The 20,071-nt window shown below is 40.2% G+C and overlaps 1 protein-coding gene across 2 annotated transcripts in view; it reads left to right on the top strand.

Moving 5' to 3' along the window:
- syne3 (spectrin repeat containing, nuclear envelope family member 3) overlaps positions 1–20,071 on the top strand; it is a 187,060-nt gene that overhangs the window by 34,986 nt on the left and 132,003 nt on the right. For both annotated transcript variants that reach the window (XM_077537982.1, XM_077537983.1), the window contains exons 3-9: positions 2,336–2,508; positions 4,394–4,703; positions 6,207–6,362; positions 12,030–12,389; positions 13,817–13,953; positions 18,201–18,375; positions 19,359–19,541. In XM_077537982.1, the coding sequence (XP_077394108.1) occupies positions 2,336–2,508; positions 4,394–4,703; positions 6,207–6,362; positions 12,030–12,389; positions 13,817–13,953; positions 18,201–18,375; positions 19,359–19,541 (1,494 nt within the window). The remainder of the gene's footprint in view (positions 1–2,335; positions 2,509–4,393; positions 4,704–6,206; positions 6,363–12,029; positions 12,390–13,816; positions 13,954–18,200; positions 18,376–19,358; positions 19,542–20,071) is intronic.

Genomic DNA, 20,071 nt, shown 5'->3' with positions numbered 1-20,071 from the left:
ATATAGTGTTGGGAAAGAAACTTAAATTAACTATTAACTAAAAGTAATAATAATAGTTTTTCCAGCAACAAGTAATGAAACAATACTTTCAAAATTTTTTGAGTAATACGGGGATTTCCCTGGCTCAAATTGAGGCAGAGGTAGTAACATCCTGACTATGGGCTACCAGGTATCGGTATCTGTGTCAATACCATTCTTATTTTAAGGTATCTGTACTCGCGGCGGTGACCATTATTGGTTGCACTCCTTTAGTCGTTTTACGATAAGGAACTAGAAATAAAAAATGTTTGAATACAATGTTGCCATTAATTAGGAAAATGTTAGCTGTATAAAGCTGGAAAAGGTTACAAAAGTATCTAAGGTTGGCGCTGAATCATGAGACCTCTTTTCCAATGTTGCTAAACAGTATACAAATCTCCTACAACACTTGAGTGTAGTTAACCACAACATCATATTTATTTTTCACTGCTGCCTTGCTATGGCAGATACATTGTCACCCAAGTAACACAAAATGCATAACACTTCAGGAGATATTTATTTTTATTTTTTTCAGGCTGTAGGCAAAGCTGGATGGCTAACTGCATATTGAAGTGGTAGAAATGGGTCAAGTTACTATCTATCAATAAGGAACTGTATTTTGTTGTTCTTTCAAGTTACAATATATTTTATGTTGACTTTTGGAAATTGAATAAGTATAAAGTTTTAAAAACAATGATAATCGTGTTTATTAACTCATTCACTCCCAGCCATTTTCAGAGAAGCAACCCGTTCGCTCCCGGCTGTTTTACTGGATTTTGACAGATTTTTGCAAGGCCCACAGAATATTGTGTTCTATTGCTTTAAGCATGGAACCTATCAAAAGAAAAATTAAAGTCTCTTCTTTCATCAGGAAAAAAAGTATGTTTCTATCTGTTTCCGTTTTGCAGCAATTAGCATTAGAAGAGAGCTAAGTTTCATCAGTTTTCACAAATCTATTAAAAATTGTAAGTAATTTAGCTTTTTTTCTACATTGCCCTAGTTGATCTCCTTTGGTCTGCTGCCACCTGCTGGCCGTTTGTGTAATAACTACCATTTCTGCAACCGTTCTTTACAGTTGAGAGGCTGCATCAAAGCCTTCTGTATGCTTTAGCATAAAAAAACAACAACAACAAAAACAACAAAAAACGTCTTTGGGACACTTAAAACAAAAAAAAAACGTATTTACACGTTATTGGGAGCAAATGAATGAATGAATGATATAAGATTGAGCACTGATGCAGGGAAGGTATCAGTGCTCGTCTTGTTGGACCTCAGTGCAGCATTTGACACGATTGATCATAATATACTGTTAGACAGGCTGGAAACTTGGGTGGGGTTAAATGGAACAGTCCTTAAATGGTTCAGGTCCTATTTGGAGGAAAGGAGTTACTTTGTGACCATTGGAAATGTTGAATCTGATCGAAAGGCCATGACATGTGGGGTCCCTCAAGGGTCAGTCCTTGGACCCCTGTTGTTCAGTCTGTATATGTTACCTTTGGGTCAAATGCTTCAGAACACCGATGTTGACTATCATAGTTATGCAGATGACACACAACTGTATTTATCTATGTCCCCAAATGACAGCAGTTCTATTAACGCATTGTGTCATTCTCTAGAGCAAGTTAACAACTGGATGAACCAAAATTTCCTTCAGCTGAACGAAAACAAAACGGAGCTCATTGTTTTCGGCAATAAAGACAAGAGGATTGCTGTTAAAAAACAGCTTGAGTCACTGTCTTTAGAAACTAAAGACCAAGTTCGAAATCTTGGGGTACTAATAGACTCAGATCTGACCTTCAGCAATCATATTAAATTCATCACTAAAACAGCCTTTTACCAGCTGAAAAACATATCCAGACTGAAGGACTGCATGCTTCAAGCAGACCAAGAGAAGCTTATCCATGCTTTTATCTCCAGCAGACTATATTACTGTAACGGTCTTCTGACTGGACTCTCTCAAAAGAACATGAGACAATTGCAGCTCATTCAGAACGCTGCAGCTCGAGTTCTGACCAAAACAAAAAGATCAGAACATATTACTCCAGTACTTAAGGATTTACACTGGCTCCCTGTCAGCTGTAGAATCGATTTTAAAGTTCTGCTACTCGTCTATAAATCACTAAATGGTTTGGGTCCTGAATATATCCAAGAAATGCTGATTGAGTACAAACCCAGCAGGGCTCTGAGATCTACAGACTTGGGCCAAATGAGTTAATTGGTATTTCATTGTCAATCACAATAATTGGGCGTATTTTGTTCCCATAATCGTCCAGCCCTAGTCTCCATACCATAATTACTCAATATTTTTAATTTGAAGAAAATCCACCAATCGGAGCATGATGGTCGTGTGAAGATGGACATGGCACTGGTCGCAGCTGAGCATCTTCTGGAAATTGCAGATGAAAAAGTGAAGAACCACACCCATGCTAAGATCAAAGACCTGAAAAGCCTTTGGGAAGAAACTTGTACCTACATCATTCACTGCCACAGGTGCTCTATTTTTGCATAATAGCTCTACTCATATCTTCAAAAGTATCGATTGATCATGCATAACCATTGTCCATAACCAGTTTGAACATTAAATATATTGTATTTGTAGTTAATTCAATTCAATGTAGTTAATGCAGTTTTTATTTAATTTGACACAACTTCCTAATTACATTGGAATTGTAATTTCTAATGCCTTGGTCAGACTACACGAAAACAGCCCGATTTTAGCTCGACCGACATGTCGCGGACAACCGGGGCATGTCGTAAACGATTTTCGGTTGACGTAGCGTCGCCCGTGTAGTGTGCCACATTCAACGATTGATCGCCTGTTGTCCGGTATGGTTCACGACCATCACGACAAAAGTCTATCATGTTCAATTTTTGCTCGTCTTGTCGCATAATGAGACATACCTACGTCGTCGTCCGTTTGGCTCCACAGCATTGACCAATGGCGAGAGGGAGCGAAGCGTCAATCACACACTGAACAGCACTTTATAGCTCTTTTTATCTATCCATCCATCCATCCATACCTACCTCCCTAAATCCCACCCTCCCCTGGATATCTCATGGGATGGGGCCAGACAGGTGCAACTCGGAGGGGGGGAGGAAAAAAAAGAAAAAGAAAAAGCGCCCCGCTGCGGCTGAGCGCGCACGCCTCCATGCTACCCATCGTCAGGCACGGGCGACGAGAATAGAGGACCAAAAAATATATATATATTGAATATATATATTGTGACTGTTGTTCTAATAATTTCAGAGATTTGGGCATATGAGTAGGGATGGTCACATATTTAGTGAAGATCGATCACATTTTCATATTGTCGGGCCAGGCCTGGCCGCCTTGTCAACCGCTCTCACTTGAAAGTCCCCCCCCCCCCTCGGAGTGAGTGGCGTACTATCCAATGCACCGTACTAAAACAAGTCAAATATGAATAAATTAAGCAGTATAAAAAATTACTCAATATAATATTTCAGTGTTTGATAAAATAATAAACAAGATGTCATCCCGCAAATGAATGAACAAAATTGCTATTTATATTTATTTATTATTTATTTATTTATTATAATAGTATTTATTATTATTATTATTATTATATTTATATTATTATAATATTACTCTGGCGCATTTATAGGCCTAAATAAATCTAAATACAGTGTTGGCTACTAAATCATATTTTAAATACTATTGAGGAGCAGGGAGCGCAAGCAATGCGCTCACATCTCACTTGTCCCATGCGTGCTCCATTCACGCAAACAAAATAGTGTTGACGCGTCTCTCTTGGCAAGACAACACGCGATGATCGGCTGGTGTCTTGTCGCGTTCAGACTTGTAGTGTGACAACACGTCCAGTCCACGACACGGAGCGAATTTATCGTGTAATGTGACAGCGCAACTGTCGTGTAAGACAAAAAAATCGCATAGTCTGACCTCGGCATTAATGTAATTGCACTGAATTGATTTTGGACTTGTTTCTGACAAATATAATCATTTAAAGGACCGAGTTAGCATTAATTATGAAAAAAAAAAATGGTTACTGTTCAAAATGTAAGCCTTTTGCAATTTAAAAATAGCCGAGCATATACTGACAAACAATCTCTCATACTCAGACAGACCTGTCAGTTAGCTTAAGAAGCGTTTTGAGTGTTTGGTGGGTTTGGTAGGAAACCAGCAACCCAGAAAATAACAATCATGCAGAAAACACATGACTATTCTACATGCAAATATGCAGATTTGAACTCACTTTCCCTTATCTTCCAGCTTTATGTCTCATTGTGTTGATATACTATACCAAAGACTGAGATTCATACTGTAAAACAAAGTCTGTGTACTCCATTGTCTAACTTGTCTCTTCATCTATTTCATATTTTTTAACTCGATTCTCAGTCGGATTGAGTGGGTGTGGCTCCACTGGAGTGAGTATTTGAAGGCCCACCAGGAGTTTGAGTTGTGGCTAATGAGGCGGCAGCGTGACCTGGAGATTGGTGTGGAGTTGCAACTGGGATTGAAGGAAAAGCTTTGGCAAGTGGACCAACAGAGAGTGGTAGTGAGTGATGTCCATGGCCAGGCAGCTTTACTGGAGAGGTTGCTGGACGAAGCTGCTGTGCTGCACAACAGAACCCAAGACCCTAGTGTGGAGTCCCAAGCCCAGGAGACACTGCAGCAGGCCTACAATGATATCAGGGACAAGGTTGAGGTAAGATAACTCTTGTGACACTGTTTACTTACAGCAGCGGTGTCAAACATAAGGCCCGCGGGCAGGATCAGGCACGCAAATGGGGTTTAATCCGGCCCGCGAGATGATTTTGTGAAGTTAAAAAATAAAAAAAATTGTACTGTCGGACTAATTAATCAGCCGGCCACAATCAAAATAGATAAAATTTGTAATTTCACATGCCAAGCAGAACAGCATGTTAAACACGGTGCTAACACACACGATGCTAACACACACGTTGCTACTGCTCGCTTCCAAACACGACTATATACACTATGATAGACAGAGATGGGAAAAGTACTGACATTTTGTACTTGCGTAAAAGTACAATTAATAAAAATAAAAAAGTATAGGCTCTAAAATGTACTTCACGAGTAGGGTTGTCACGAGAACCGATACTTCGGTACCAAGTCGATGCCAAGATTCTGAAAATGTGACGGTACTGCCTTTTCTCCAATACCCGAAGTACCGTTGGTACTGAGGCGGCATATCTGGCTGCGTCTTTTGTCTTGTTTTGGGGGTGTAAATGAGCGCTTATCTGGCAACCCACGCAACGTCTAATGGCTTCATGTGACTACCCTGTCGCTATCAACAGTCAATGCGTGCAACATTTCATAATTCATTGTTCTGTTGCAAATTAAGACAGCCAGGTTTCTGAAAAGGCTTTTACTTCTTTTTCTTGTGTTAGTCAGAGCTGGATTCAGAGTTGGTGGGGACGTTGCAAAAGTTTACAACCGGCCAATAATCGTTACACCGTATTTTGGTTGTGATGCGCCTGAAGTTTCAGGTTCTGTTGCGAACACGGGTTAGCCATGACACAACACTACCATCATGCTTTTCTTTCCATCACGGATGACCCGAATGAACACGACTGCGCATGTGCGTCTCAGACATGGCAACAAGCCCCGGGAGAAATGCGAGATGAGGCAGTTTTCGACAACAACACAGCTCCAAATAAATAAATCTATAAATAAATGACTCGTCGACTATTAATATTAATTGTTGACGTCGTCGTGACTAGTCGACTAATGGCAGCCCTAATTTGAAGCCATCTAATATGGTTGTTCTATATCCATTGAGTAATAATGAGTTGACTCACCCAGTCGTAATATTTCAAGTTCGGTTAGGGATAGCTCTCCCTTATTCTTTGTTGAGCACATTTAGTCTCGCTTGAGGGTCATTCGTTTTGACAAACAAACCTGGAAGTCTAGGCTTCCTTGCTAAAGCTGCTGCCCCCGCGACCCGACCCAGGATGGTAGAAGATGGATGGCTGGATGGATATTACTACTTTAGATTGGAGACTTTAGATTGTATCGCCGGTGGCCTGACAAAATTTGATGAATGGACGTTGACTCATTGAAAAATTTGCAGCCCTTTAAGATTTGTATTTGTGTACCTTTGCTGTAAGGATACAAATTCAGAATATGTGAACATGATGTGCCAAAAATCACTGTATGAGTAAAAGTCTGTCTGCCTCTTTTACAGGAACGTCTGTCACTGCTTCAGGAAATAGCTGAGGAGCACGAGACATACCAAGGCAGTGTTCATAGGTTTCAATCATGGCTGCTGTTAAAAACCAAGGAGCTGACAGATCTTATGGAAAAGGAGGACACCACAGAGAACAAGCTCCAAGCCTTACAAGTAAGTCTGAAATTATACAACACTTGTATTTAACAAACAGGTTGCAATCTGTTTCATGTTTTTAACAGCATAATAATGAAATATTAAGGCTGAATGTTCTGTGAAAGCATCTATATGAAATAGGGGTGGGTGATATGGCTTAAAAAATATATTTCAAAAAAATTTGTGGTGACCATATTTTTTACGATATTGGTAATAATTACTAAACAATAGATTTGTGATTGACACTTCTGAATAATAGCACTTTTATTGCAGCAACAATATTTAAGCCACCTTTTTTTTGCAGAATTGAAATGTAAACAAAGTGCAAATATAGCAACTGTAATGGAATAAAATGGAAATAAAAACAGGGCATAGTGTTTACCCTGCGAATTATAACATAACTGCTTAAAGGACATTTACTGAGCAAATACAATGAAAGCACATACCTTCAGAAGTCAGTGGCAAATTGCCTGAGTCAAAAAAACTCCATTATTTTCTCCTGTGTGGTTGATCCTCGTGTTTTGGGAGGGAATCGCCAATGATACAGGAGCAGCCAGTTTGTGGTGTCATGCTTTGTACACCACAGGCAAATTGTATTGGTAAAAAAAATGTTTTCCATCTGCGAGTTTAGGCAGTGGTTATTTTAGCTGCAACCTCCTCGAACGTTATTTTGCCGTGAACGGCTCTGGTTGTTTAATCAGAGGAGCGAGAAAATGCCGTGTTTCCTTGTAGACATTATTAACGGGTATGAATAAGACAAATGTGCACTTTTAGGGCGCTGCCTGATAGAAACGTGCACGCCTTCTCGTTGAGAGCATATTAGCTTAGCGGTCGATTAGCATCACAAACTCCAGTTACGGTAAGATAAACACCGCGGATTGTTGATCTTGGCCAAACGATGCGCAAACACTTCAGTATTATTAACCAACCACCGTCTGTTTATTTATTTATTTTTGTCATAAGGAGTGCGTCGAATCAAGAGTGTTCCAGTAATTAATAAACAAAACAGCCTCCATACGACGAAGATTACTCCCACTTTATCGAAGATGCGACAGAACTGAACTCTTGCAGCCTCATACGCCCCTACATTGTTTTTTGAGCAGCAGCGAACAACGCGTGTACGTCCAAGTTGACACGAAGACCTATAATGTTACGCATTACGTCATCACGTCAATTTCGCGATATGTCAAATTTTTATCACCTAATCACTTGTTTTTAGGACTGGGTAAAAAAAGTCGACCAAGTCGACTAGGTCGATTTTAAAAATAGGTCGACTGGAAAAATAGTTGACGCTCTGCCCGGAACCATGTTTGCGCCGTCGCCGTCCTTGTTTCACACGGACCTTTTATGCCGCTGCGCAGAGTGTTGCAAACTTCAGTGAGAAGAAGGCGGACAGAGTAATATTTATTTATTTATTTATTTATTTTTTAAATGACTCCTGTTTGGTTGGTCTGATTTTGGAGGTGTGTTGCACAGCCGCCATTAGTCTAATTGTGCATACAGTTCTTTTACTGCAAGCGTACATGTACACTCATACAGTATTTACAATATTTATTAGTTATGATTATCTCCTCATTGGTTGCACTATTTTAAAATGGAGGAAAAGCGAATGGATAAGAGGACAGAGGTACAGGCTCTTCTAAACATTTGGGAGAGGAAGACAGCACGACTTTGAATCGGAGTCACCCAAGCCACCATGCACAGTATTATTGCCAAGATTGGTTGGTGAGGTGAACAACTAAAATGCTCACACGACCCTCAAAATGTCTGAAAATGCTGCAATGATACACCAAGACTATAAAACATTCATGGATCAGTACAGCGGCATGACTGACGAGTGAATGGGACGGCCAAATCGACGCCACGGTTCATGGGTACCGGAGCAATAACATGGATTCAGTGCATCACGGATAGACAAAGGTAAACACGACACTAATGTTACAGAAATACTTGTAATATTGTCATTTTATTCGCTCCCTCGTGTAGCGCTTGGCAGCTGCGTAATTGTGTGACTGTCACTTCACTTTCTATTAGTCAGCAGTTACTTATTTTGCTGCGACCGGCAAATCTCTTGCTAGCGTTATTTTCCTGTGAACACTCGGAACGACAAATTCTTGGCCTGCCGTGAATACCACGTTTGCTTTTTGACATTTACATGCGTATATGAATAACACAAATGTACACGACCAGTTTGCTGTGGCGTCGAGATGGCCGTTTTGTCGAGTCAAACACATTTCACTGGGAGTTAGCTTAGCGCTTCACGGCAACGTAGGCAAATTTTTTCCATTTATCCACTCACCATGACAGAATAACCCCGCTCACAAACACGGCTTGAATCGCAAAGCCACGTCATCTTGGTCGCGAAAGAAGAGCTTATTTTCCTCGCCAACACTGAAATGAAGGGAAGGGCATGAAGAAGTTGTGTGTATGTGTGTGCCGCAGTTACACTAAATTGAACACTATTATTGTACAGGAAACATAAGGAACAATGGGTTTTATATCCAGATTATCGAGTCAATTCAACACGTTCAACATTTGCGGCCTAAAAACTTGAAAAAAATAAATTAAAAAACCAAAACAAAAAAACAATAACAATAAAAAGTCGATTAGACAAAAATATGAGAAGTTGAGTAGATTTAAAAAAAAAAAAAAAAAAGTCGTTAGTGACGGCCCTAATTGTTTTGTGGCTCTTGACATTGTTTTCATTTTTTTTTAGCCTTTACTTGCGCGGAGCCAACTATGGGTGTTTGGGGCACGCTAGATGAAGATTGTGGTCTCTTCTGAGTGGACTCTATTGCAGCAAAATACTGTACTCACTCTGACTTTGCGACTCCAAGAAACAGTGAGCTAGAACGCGCTTGACGTCAAATCCGTAGATAGAGGGCGGGAAATTCGAACCCAAATGCTTCCTGAAAAATATTGGCCAGAGGCTTGTAGGAGGACCCATTGTGAACAGCAAAGATGTTGATCTACTAATTAGAAGATGTTTTTATCATAATCAGTGTTGCCGTTAAAAGCAAATTTTTTGAGTAACGCGTTACAAAAAATTTGCTTTCCAAAGTAACTAGTAGTCTAACGCGTTACTTTATTCTACAAAGTAGTCTGATTAAAGTTACTGTCCAGAGATTCAATGCGTTACTCCACATTTTCATGAAGAGGCATAATATCTCACTGTTGTAACAGTCACAAACAACTGCCGCTAATTACGAAGATGAGGCGAAGTCATTGATCACCACACTGAATTCAGCCATGGTCTGGTCGTGAATGTTTTGCACATTCAAAACAAAAGTGATGATACTTTTACTACTAGTTTTATGAACCAACAGGCACACGACGCAACGCAAAAAGTGTACATTATGGACCATAAAAGTGGTAAAAAAATAAATAAATTATTACCATCCTCAACTGGTCCGTGAAGCATTATGGGATGAGGTCGTCTCCGCCCTCTCGCCAGGGGGAGTGACGTCAGACAAGTCACGTTTTCAGTATGGGTGGAACAAAAAAACGATTCGACCGAACCATCGTTCATCAAGGGGAGCTAAACGACCGTATCGGTTGCGAGTGAGGCTTTATGGTTTTCATAAAAATAGCAAGAGTTCTGCGCCGTGCTCTACTTGCTTTGTTTACATTTCAGTAGCATCACTATTCAAGTTACTTCCGTGTTTACAGAGACCTAGCAAAGTAGTGCTCAGAGACGCTTCATTCCCCGGATGTTGTAAACATAATGCGAAGACGTTACGCAACTTTTTTTTGGGGGGGGGAGGGCTACCGTCAACGCCGTGCTCGCGACACATGCAACTGGAGACAGTTAGCAGAAGCCGGTGCCGTACATCTCGGTATTTCCCATGGCTATCGAGTCCTCTCGGTGCACTTGTATGTCCCGGGCCGGCATTGGTACTGCGCGCGAGCCAAAAAGAATAACTCCCGTGACGATCCAATGCATGGATTCAAACGACACAGGTATGTCCCACAGCCAACACACCAGCTATGCTAAAAGCACACTGCAAGTATCTCATTTCTCAGTTTGTGGCTCCCTGTCAATGTCTACAACTAGCATGAGCAGCAGGGAACTGAGACGTGCCCGCAATTACGTCATCAAACTCAAAATGAACGACAGCCCAAAAAGCAAAACAAACAGTAGTGATTCCGTGGTCATCATCGTGTCTCAGATTAAAAAAACAAAAAAGATGTCATACATTAACCAAAAATTAATGTGATGGCAAAAGAAAAACAAAAATTGTTAAAAACAATAATTGTTGATTAAAAAGGGAAATTAACTTTTGGAAATATTTTTGCATATATTAAGTGGTTAAAATGTGTTTGATAGATTTATTGTTCCATAAGGTGGCTTCATATTTCTTTTGGCTGGACGGTAGGTTTATTTCATGTCTTAAATTTATGTTTCTGAAATACTTCACAATGTGCACATATTCTGTTTAATTGTGTTGGTGTCTGTCTAAAGGTTAAATATTTTTATTTAACATTAAATTATCAACCTTTTGTTTTCCTGATCCTTATTTTGAAGAGGAAAAAACAAACAAACAAAAAAAACAATTATAACTGTCAATAACTACTAATAAATATTTAAACTGATACATTTTTCTGCTGAAAGTAACTAAAAAAGTAACTTTTAATCTAACTTAGTTACTTTTAAAATTAAGTAATCAGTAACGCAATTTAGTTACTTTTAAAACCAAGTAATCAGTAAAGTAACTAAGTTACTTTTTCAAGGTAACTGTGGCAACACTGGTCATAATATTACAGCATCCAGCCCTTAGGTACAGCAACAAGCTCCTTTATTTACTTGTCAATAACAAGAACATCATTTATTCTTAAGGATACTAAGGCAAAATGAAAATGGAACACTGCAACAAAGTGGAGACTGTGGAGCAGCAGCATCAAGAGACAAGACAATTTATTCAAGAGGAGACTCAGGACAGCATAATAATGGAGTGCAGCAACAGAGTGGAGACAAAACGTGCAAAACGTGTCTCCATCTCGACCATGGTAGAGACCAATATTATTCAAGAGGAGACTAAGGGCAGCCTAAAAATGTAGCGCTGCTGTGGAGAAGAAGTTTGCAGAGCTAAAACAACATCAGGCTAACTCGTGTCTCCTGTTTTTAATTCTTGATGAGGGAAAAAAAAAAAAAAAAAGAAGAAAGGGGTCCGACTCGAAACGATGAAAAACTGCTGTGTGTGCTGTCAAGTTGCCGCCGGAGTGACGTCACGCAGCCGACAAATTCGCCCGGCACCGTTTGCGACACGCCCCCACCCCCCGACACCTCCCGCTCTGCGATTAGCTGGAGGGGTATAAACACTGTCTGTCCAGAGAAATGTCACGCTGTTTATAAAACAAACACAAAATGGAAAAATACAGGCTGGGGGGGGTGGGGGTTTAGGGAAAAAAAATCACCACCAGACATTAACAGAAGCCCAGAGCTGTAAATTGAGAAGAAGTTTGTCTGTTTAAATCCTGTATTTAAGGTGCCTTTCCCTGAGTAAAAACGTCAGACCGGGCCTTTAACATTGCGTTGTGAATCGATGCTTTTATTTTTTTTACATCGATGGATATTTGAAGCAGTTTGAATCTATATTAAATCGATTTTCGTTATATCACTAGACTTTTTAACTGCTTTTTTTCTCCAAGTAAGCACAAACATATTTGACCTTTTTTCTTTTTTAGGCCCTTGATGTTATTGTAGCCAGTGAGCAAAAAACTCTGCAATATATAGAGGGTGTAGCTGAAGCTGTCAGAGCGAAGACTTCTCCTGCTGGCGCAGAGGTGGTAGTAGACGAGGCTGAAGAGCTCAGGCTCGGTTGGCAAAGACTAAGGCAAGGGCTATGTGAGGTTGAGGAGGGTCTGCGCTCCACCCTGTCTACACACGATGAGTACGTGGCAAGATGCCAGCGACTGGAAGAAGATATTGGATGTCTCAGATTGCGACTTCACCGGCTGAACCAGGAAATGGAAGAGAATCGTGATGTTGGGGATGGTGCTGATTGCAATGAAGATCAGATGATGGACCAGTGGAGAAAATACATGGTGAGTTTTTGAAAATGAAACTAAGAAAAACCTTCCAACTGTCGCTCAAGAGGTAAAACAGACTCTCCTTGTGTGCCTGCATGTGGCATTATTTATTACTACAGCAAAAAAAAAAATTGCCATATGAGAAACACTATTCATCCCTGAACACCATGCAATTCGTGTAGACCTTATTCTCATCATGATTATTGTTACCATATAGACAGTATTGTAGGGCTGGGCGATATGGCCAAAAAATAAAATCTCGATTTTTGCAGTCATTCAGGACGATTACGATTTTAATCGATTTTAATCTAATAAATCCAACAAACGTTTATTTGAATGTTTCACTTGTTCAAAAATAATTCCTGTGCAAAATGTTCAGACACCAGTAACTTATACTGATTCTAGATTAGTTTTAATATAAACTTAACATTCATAGTTTGTGCTTAAATGCCACAATTAAGTAGTTGGTAGCTATTGTAAATAGGGGTGGGACGATACGGGTAAACCACGATTCGATACTGTGACGATATTTGCCTCACGATATCGATAATATCATGATACACGATATCTCCGATTTTTTATATATTGTCAAAAAAAATTGCAATATATCACGATATGTGACTGAAAAAGCCAACAATTGCCCGTAAAAAGGGAAATGTCTTAGTCTTTTAACTGTAAACGTTGTAAAGTGAGACAAATTAAAGTGCATAAACATTTATAACATAACACTGCGCAACTGGACACATTACCTCGATATCTACCGTCAGTGTATCGATAATTTATTGCAACAGAGCGCGCAACAATATATTGCGATATCGATTTTTTTTCTCCCACCCCTAATTGTAAACATGTCTCGCAAACCACCCATCCAGCATTCTGCAAAATTACAACACATGAAAGCATTTGGATGTAACAGAACATAAGAACAACAGCTTTTTCTAATCCAGAAGACAAAACTCGATTTCGCGATTTAACAAATTTTCAACGATTAGATTTTTTAAAATGACAATGTATTGAATTAATTTGATTTATTGCCCAGCCCTACAGTATTGATAATCTTATGATCTTGCGTCTAGAAGAGCAATATCATGCTTCTCTCTACAAGAGAACTGTCAGACAGCTTCAGGACACATTTCATCATGTAGTTTACTGCCACTTAGGATGTCCCAACTAACGCAGAAAAAGGTAGAGTAAAATAACTTGTTTATAATAATAGTAATAATAACTTGGTTAAACAGACATTGTTGCGGTGCACCGCTGCCAGTTTCTGCAGTGTGTATATATGGGCACACTATTCTCTCACCAGCCTGTCAACATGCTTCCTGGCAAACACAAGTTTATTTCACTCTCCCTCTATCAGAGTGATCAATCAGTGTTGAAAGAAACATTGTTGGAGAGGCTTGATCTGGACTCTATAGGTTTGATTTAATTGTGTCTATTAGGGCGTAAGAAAGGCTCTGGTGGGGGAGGAGTCCCAAGTGGACAACCTCAAATTGCAACTCAAGGAGCTGTTCAGATTCTCAGAGGATTCTCGCCACATTTCTGATGATGTCCTTGGTGTGGTCAAAGAACACCAGAGGTATGTGTCCAATAGCTTGTCTTTTTTTTTTTTTTGGTGGCTTCCCATTTGCTTGTGCAATTGATTTTGGTTTCTGTTTAGTTTATTAAAAGGACAATGTGGAGTAACATTAAAAAGATGGCTGCACCATGCTAGTTTCCATCTGTAGTCCCCAAAGAATAGAATAACAGAATATGTTGAAATTACATACAAGCCAACATACAATGTACAAAATACATAGTGCTGTATCATCAAATTACAGGTCTTGTAAAAGTTCTGAATTATAAAGTGCAACTATTTTTAAAATCTGTAACAAGCATAAAATACACAGATCACAGCTCAGTGGTAGAGTGCCCGCCCTGAGACTGGGAGGTTGTGTGTTCTATCCCTGGGACCCATGCCGCCCTGCTTGACACTCAGCATTAAGGGTTGGAATTGGGGGGTTACATCACCAAATGATTCCCGAGTGCGGCCCGTGCTGCTGTTCACTGATCCCTCAGGAGATGGGTTAAATGCGGAAAACAAATTTTGACTCAATTAAGTGGGTGTGACCATCAGTGGTACTTTATTTAAACTTGAACCTTTTGTTCATTGAAGAAGTGGTCATAACATTAGCAGTAACTGTAGCCGCAGCAATTATTGTTGTTGCCAAGTACTATTAACTCTGGGGCTGTCGCCATAAGCACTAAATCAATTAATTGCACGATAATAAAAAAAAAAAGAAAAAAGAAGAGGTCTAAGGTTGCCAGGCGCAATAATTCTCAGCCATGTACTGGGACTAATTTTCAGCCCAGGGCAGGGCTCTACACTAACTTTTCCACTACTAGCACTGGTGCGAGTAACATTTTTGGTTGCTCGCACAGCACAGGATTTGGTCGCACCATTTTTTGTGGAGGCGCATACGCAACTCGATATATTTGCAAAATATTTCATTGGGACACGAGGTTTGCCTGCAACAGCAGTGGCTATCAAAACAAGTCAATAATTTCGTATAACTCATGTCAACATTATTTTGTTTAGCTCAGTAAAAGTCAGTACTTTTTTTTTTTTTTTTTTTTTTTTTTTTTTTCTTCGCCCGCTCATCGGCCAATGTTCCCCTGACCTTTTCATCTGTATGCTGTCCTCATTCCGAACCTTCTAGATTTCACCAGCTAGACAGCGAGTTAACGATGCTCCAAATAACCAGACTTCGTTTTCTTTGTATGCTACTTATTTGAACAGTGGCCTCTGACTATTACCCTCTTTAGGTCGTTGTTACACAAGAAAATAAAATAACAAACAATGTAATATTAGCTAATTTAATTTAAGCCTACCTACAGTGTTTTTATATTGACATCGCATGTACTTACGGCTAATTCTCATTCAAAGCAACAACAAAAATAAGATCCAACAGTCTGCGTAACAATGAACTTGTCGGCGTTGCGTGCGCCACATTGGAGTGGTGTTGAATCTCTATTTTACTCAACAAAAACATTAAACCTAGCAACTACAGCAGGGCGCTTAAAGACTGCACAAATTCAAATTAAAACTTCTGACAGGCAGAATAATCTGCATCGTTTGATTTGGCACCTTCGAAAGGCCCTCCTTTACCACCATCATTCTCCTCCTCATTCTCATTTTGTTTTAGAAAATAAGCAGCAATAGATCGCTTCATTTTTTTAAAAATCCCTGAGCCCCGCACGGCACGCTACCACACTAGAAACCGCCTCCATTGCTTTTCCGTTACAGGAGGCGCGCGGCGGGAAGGGGGCGGGATCATTTGAACTGTCCAAGCCAAGCTTGCATTCCCCAATGCGTGCGGATCTTCCACAACATTTCACGAGTGGCAAGTCACGCCAACATTGAACCATATTTACAATTTAATATGGCCCACCATGGACGAAATATTGAGATTCACGACCGGCTCGTGTGTCACGAAACTATTTGTGAATGGAGAGGTCTGCCGCTGGTGCTCTCATTCAAGTGAATGAGAACACACGACCAGCGAGCGTTGTACACTCGCAATGTTTTTTTTTAAACCACAAACATTTACAAGTCCATCCACAAGTATCTTTTAAATTGTAAATATAGTTCAGCGTTGTAAAACATTATTGTATTGATTGTATGTACCATATTTTTATGGCTTTGGGGAAGACCGGCGAACGCCTTTTCTTCTCTTGTGTAAAAACAAGGAAATAGGCGTGTGCCACGCCGTTGCTCTCTGCGTTGCTGTCGGTCAGCAGGTCTCCCGATGACCGCCGCTGCAGAACCACTGCCGAAAGGCTTCTAAACAGCGGTTACAACAGAACCGCTCGCCCCGAAAGAGTCCCACGGAGATATCCGGGGACAAAAAATGGCGCTTCCGTGTGGAAGCGGAGGACATGGCCACTTTCAAATGTACGTTTTAAACATAGTGCAGAGGGAGCATGAATGCACTCGCGCTGTGCGAGCGCTTTGTGGGGGTGGGATTTTGTTTTCTTTTGGTGTTTTTGGTTGTCATGTGTTCCTTGTCTCTTCCCTTGTCCCGTTATGTCTAACCACGTCCACCTGAGTGTGTCTTCCCTTCCCACTGTGTTGACCAATCAGCTCCCCAAGCCTCTTGTATCTTGCCCAGGTGTATGTTGTTTTCTCGTTACAATGTGTTACCCTGCTTTCTTTCAGTTCTTGTTGAGTCATTGTTTCTGTTCCTGTTCCTGTCATTGTTCCTGTTACTGTTCCTGTTGCTGTCCCTGTTATCCATGCCATGCCTTGTTTGTTTTTGACCTTGTTAATTTGTATTTTTCCATAGTACCTTGTTTACATTTTTTGTTAATTAAATCCCCTTTTTTACTTGCATCCCTGCCTTGCCCTGTTTTTGTTGCCCCCTGCATTTGGGTCCTGCCTCCAACCCCCCCCCATCGTGACATTGACCAACCAATCAGCCTTGGTCATTGCAGCCCGCCCCCTCAAAGTTCCAGCCTGGCTCAGCAAGACCTTGCTGCTGAGATAGTACTTGGATGCCCCTTTGGGAATTTAATTACCCCGGGAATTGTTGTTGGTGGAAAATGCGCAAACTGAATTTTACCAAGGTAAACTGAAATGTTCTCCAAAGGTTCCTGCAGAAGAAAAGCCCCTATTGTTTCACAAACTAAAAGGAGATGTTTGCAATTGACTAGTTTTGATGAAAACAAATGATTGTCAGTCTTTCTTCATGGATGAGTACAGGATTTTGCAAATATTTAATGTTGAGAGGATGAAATTCTGAAGATTTGTACTATTTATTTTTTTAACACTTCAATCAAACAACAACAACCAAAAAAAAGAAGCAAGTTGGTCTCTGATCCACTTACTGATTGCTGTCCTGGAATGTGGAAGATCACATTCTGAATAAATTCCCAAACCTGGGCACATGTTTTGGGGGAATGGGCTGTGCATGAAATACATAAGATGTATAGGCAGCACCCATCAACTGCACCCAAAAGGGTTCTATGCTCCGAGGCCGCCCGCTCCTTTTATTGTATTATCACATGCTTGTGAGCACAGATGCTCCTCCTCAAACATAAAACGGGTGCATTGTTGCTGCGCTCAGGTACTTCTTTCAGGCTGAAGAAGAAAACAGGAAGGAAAAAGAACAGTTATTACAATTATTATAAATTGATAAAACAGATTGACCTGTCACCAATGCATCATCATGAACGTTTCCATGTAGTAACTATACGTGAAAAAACAAATCAAAGATCAATTATGATGTGTTGTAAGGTTGTTGATCAGCTATGTCAAATCTAAAAAAAAAACTTATTAATTTTTTTATTTATTTTTTTTCAAGACCTTTCATGTCATTAATTTGTTATATTTGCCCTGCATAAATCTCAGATTACAAATCAAAATAGGGAAACGGAAATGTAATTTTTATCATGAGTGCCAGTATTTGTCAAACAAATAAAAAGCAACTATTTTTCGTGTTCCCTCGCTCTATCACAGTTCACCTTTCATGGCCATGCTGTGTCACAGATTTTAATTTGTGACCCTAACCTTTTATGTATCGCAGGTTTACCTTGTTATTTTGAGGGTTTTCCTATTTTTCTTCCTTCTAAAATCAGACCAGTCAAGAAAAGAATTTATGTTTAGGAATTCGTGGGCGGGGGGATGTTTTCACAAAACCCGAGACCATGAACACAAGCGTTTGTCCGGACTTTGTCACGCATCTTTTGAGATCTACAGTAATCGATCTGTACCCCACGGTAACCGCTACCGAGTTTTTCACTTTTGCACACTCGTAAAAGCTTGTCAAATTCTTGTTTCTACAACAGTGTGAAATGCAGAGCAGCAAAATTGTGCTCCGCGTCCGAATCCGGCCTGAGACACACACTCCAAGATCCATTGCTTTTCTTTGCACAGTGGAAGAATATGGTCTCTCAGGCTTTGGAGGCTTCTGCTGAGGTCACAGACTTCTCCCACATTGCCCTTTGGCTCCAGAATATAGAGGTAAAAGACATTTCTCATATTCTAAAACCTGATTGAAAAACTATTGATTTTAGGATATGCCATGTTTTTGTGGGTGTGAAGCAATAACAGATTACATTGAGATGGACAAAAGAACAATTTGTGACTGTGTGTGGGTTAGGGTCATAAATAAAATACTTGTGGATTTTTCCATTATAGTTACCGGTAATTTTTTTTTTTTTTTTTTAGGGCCTGAACAGCGACCGCTACAGGGCCCCATTGTTTTTGTGGAAATTCTTCTTCTTCGTCTTCTGTTTTATTATTCAGAAAAAAACATTAAACATTACATTAAACTTGCGTCTTCCTAGGCACATATATTCCACCTGTCTCACTCTTACCTTTTCTGCTCGAGCTCCCTGGCGGCCGTTAGAAAAAATGCATAAATTAGCCGCATAATTGTATAAGCCGCAGGGTTGAAAGCTTGTGACAAAAGTCGCGGCTTATAGTCCGGAAATTACGTTACTCACTATCTTGTTTATGTCCACATTCAAGTACATAGAGCCTCAATTGTTCTTCCTGCATGCGCGCTCCAGTCACATGTCATTTACATTAGCTTGAGGAAGCAGCCAACCTGGAACGAGCGCCCACCAATCAGAAACGCTTGGCGGCACAGCAATATTTGCCCCGATTCTTGACTAGAAAGATAACGTCTTCACTGCAGAGCTTGAGCACACAAAAGGCGCACTTTGGTTTTTTTTCCTGGCTTGAATGAGCGGCGGGTCAGATTGCAGGAACAGTGCTGCACCGCAACTGAATGAATACGCTGAGATGGGGGGAAAAGAAATGCTGTTTTTACTTACCAAGATATTTCAACAATGGACATTTTAGAACTGTAATTTTAATATTGTGATACCACAATATTTTTGCTCACGGTTATCATACCGTCAGAATCAAATATCAACCCATGCCTGGTGTGTAATGTGGTCTTTTTCTTTTTCTTTTTTTTTTCTGTCCTCTACATTCAGCGGCTTTTGACAGACAGCGTCCAGCTGCAGGATCGTTTCAATCAACTCAAGACAAGGGGGGACTTGCTAGACTCTGTGTTTGGTCCTGAAAGAGCTGATGGTGTGCAGAGTGAGCTGAGTACTGCTACAAGGGACAGAGAACTACTGTATGTTCAGCTTATGCAGAGAGAGGGACGACTAAAGGTGAGCAAGGCAAAACAGTCACTAACAAGAATCTAAAACTTGGATCCAGCATCAGATGTATTGGGCTGCCTAAGGTTACAGTAAAATGCTGTAAGCTGCTTTATGAATGTCAAGCAGGCTGTTTGGGGCTTTTTGATGAAGTGAATGTTTATTGCATCATTTGACAATAATTTATTTGCATTTGTCAATGTTTTGGAAATAAATGACCGTAATTGCTGGACTATAAGGTGCACCTGATTATAAGCCGCACCCACTACATTTCCAAAGGAAAAAGTATTTTGTCCATATATAAGCCGCACCTGACTATAAGCAGCATGTGTCTACATTGAAAATTAGATATTTACAAAGAAAGACTGTACTTTGTAAGTGAGGACCGGTGACCACTTTGATTATTGTAAGCAGAAGATCTCGCTTACCCACTTTCAACTCGCAGAATGCAGGCAAGTCATTCTTCCCCATGTCATGTACAATCACGGTGTCACGACAAAATTAAATCACCAAGTAGCAACAAACTAGAAAGCACTACCAAA

The sequence above is a fragment of the Festucalex cinctus genome, chromosome 12, assembly GCF_051991245.1.
Source record: "Festucalex cinctus isolate MCC-2025b chromosome 12, RoL_Fcin_1.0, whole genome shotgun sequence".
NCBI lineage: Eukaryota > Metazoa > Chordata > Actinopteri > Syngnathiformes > Syngnathidae > Festucalex > Festucalex cinctus.
Note: the sequence above shows the minus strand (reverse complement) of the source record. Positions and strands in the feature narration are given on the sequence as shown.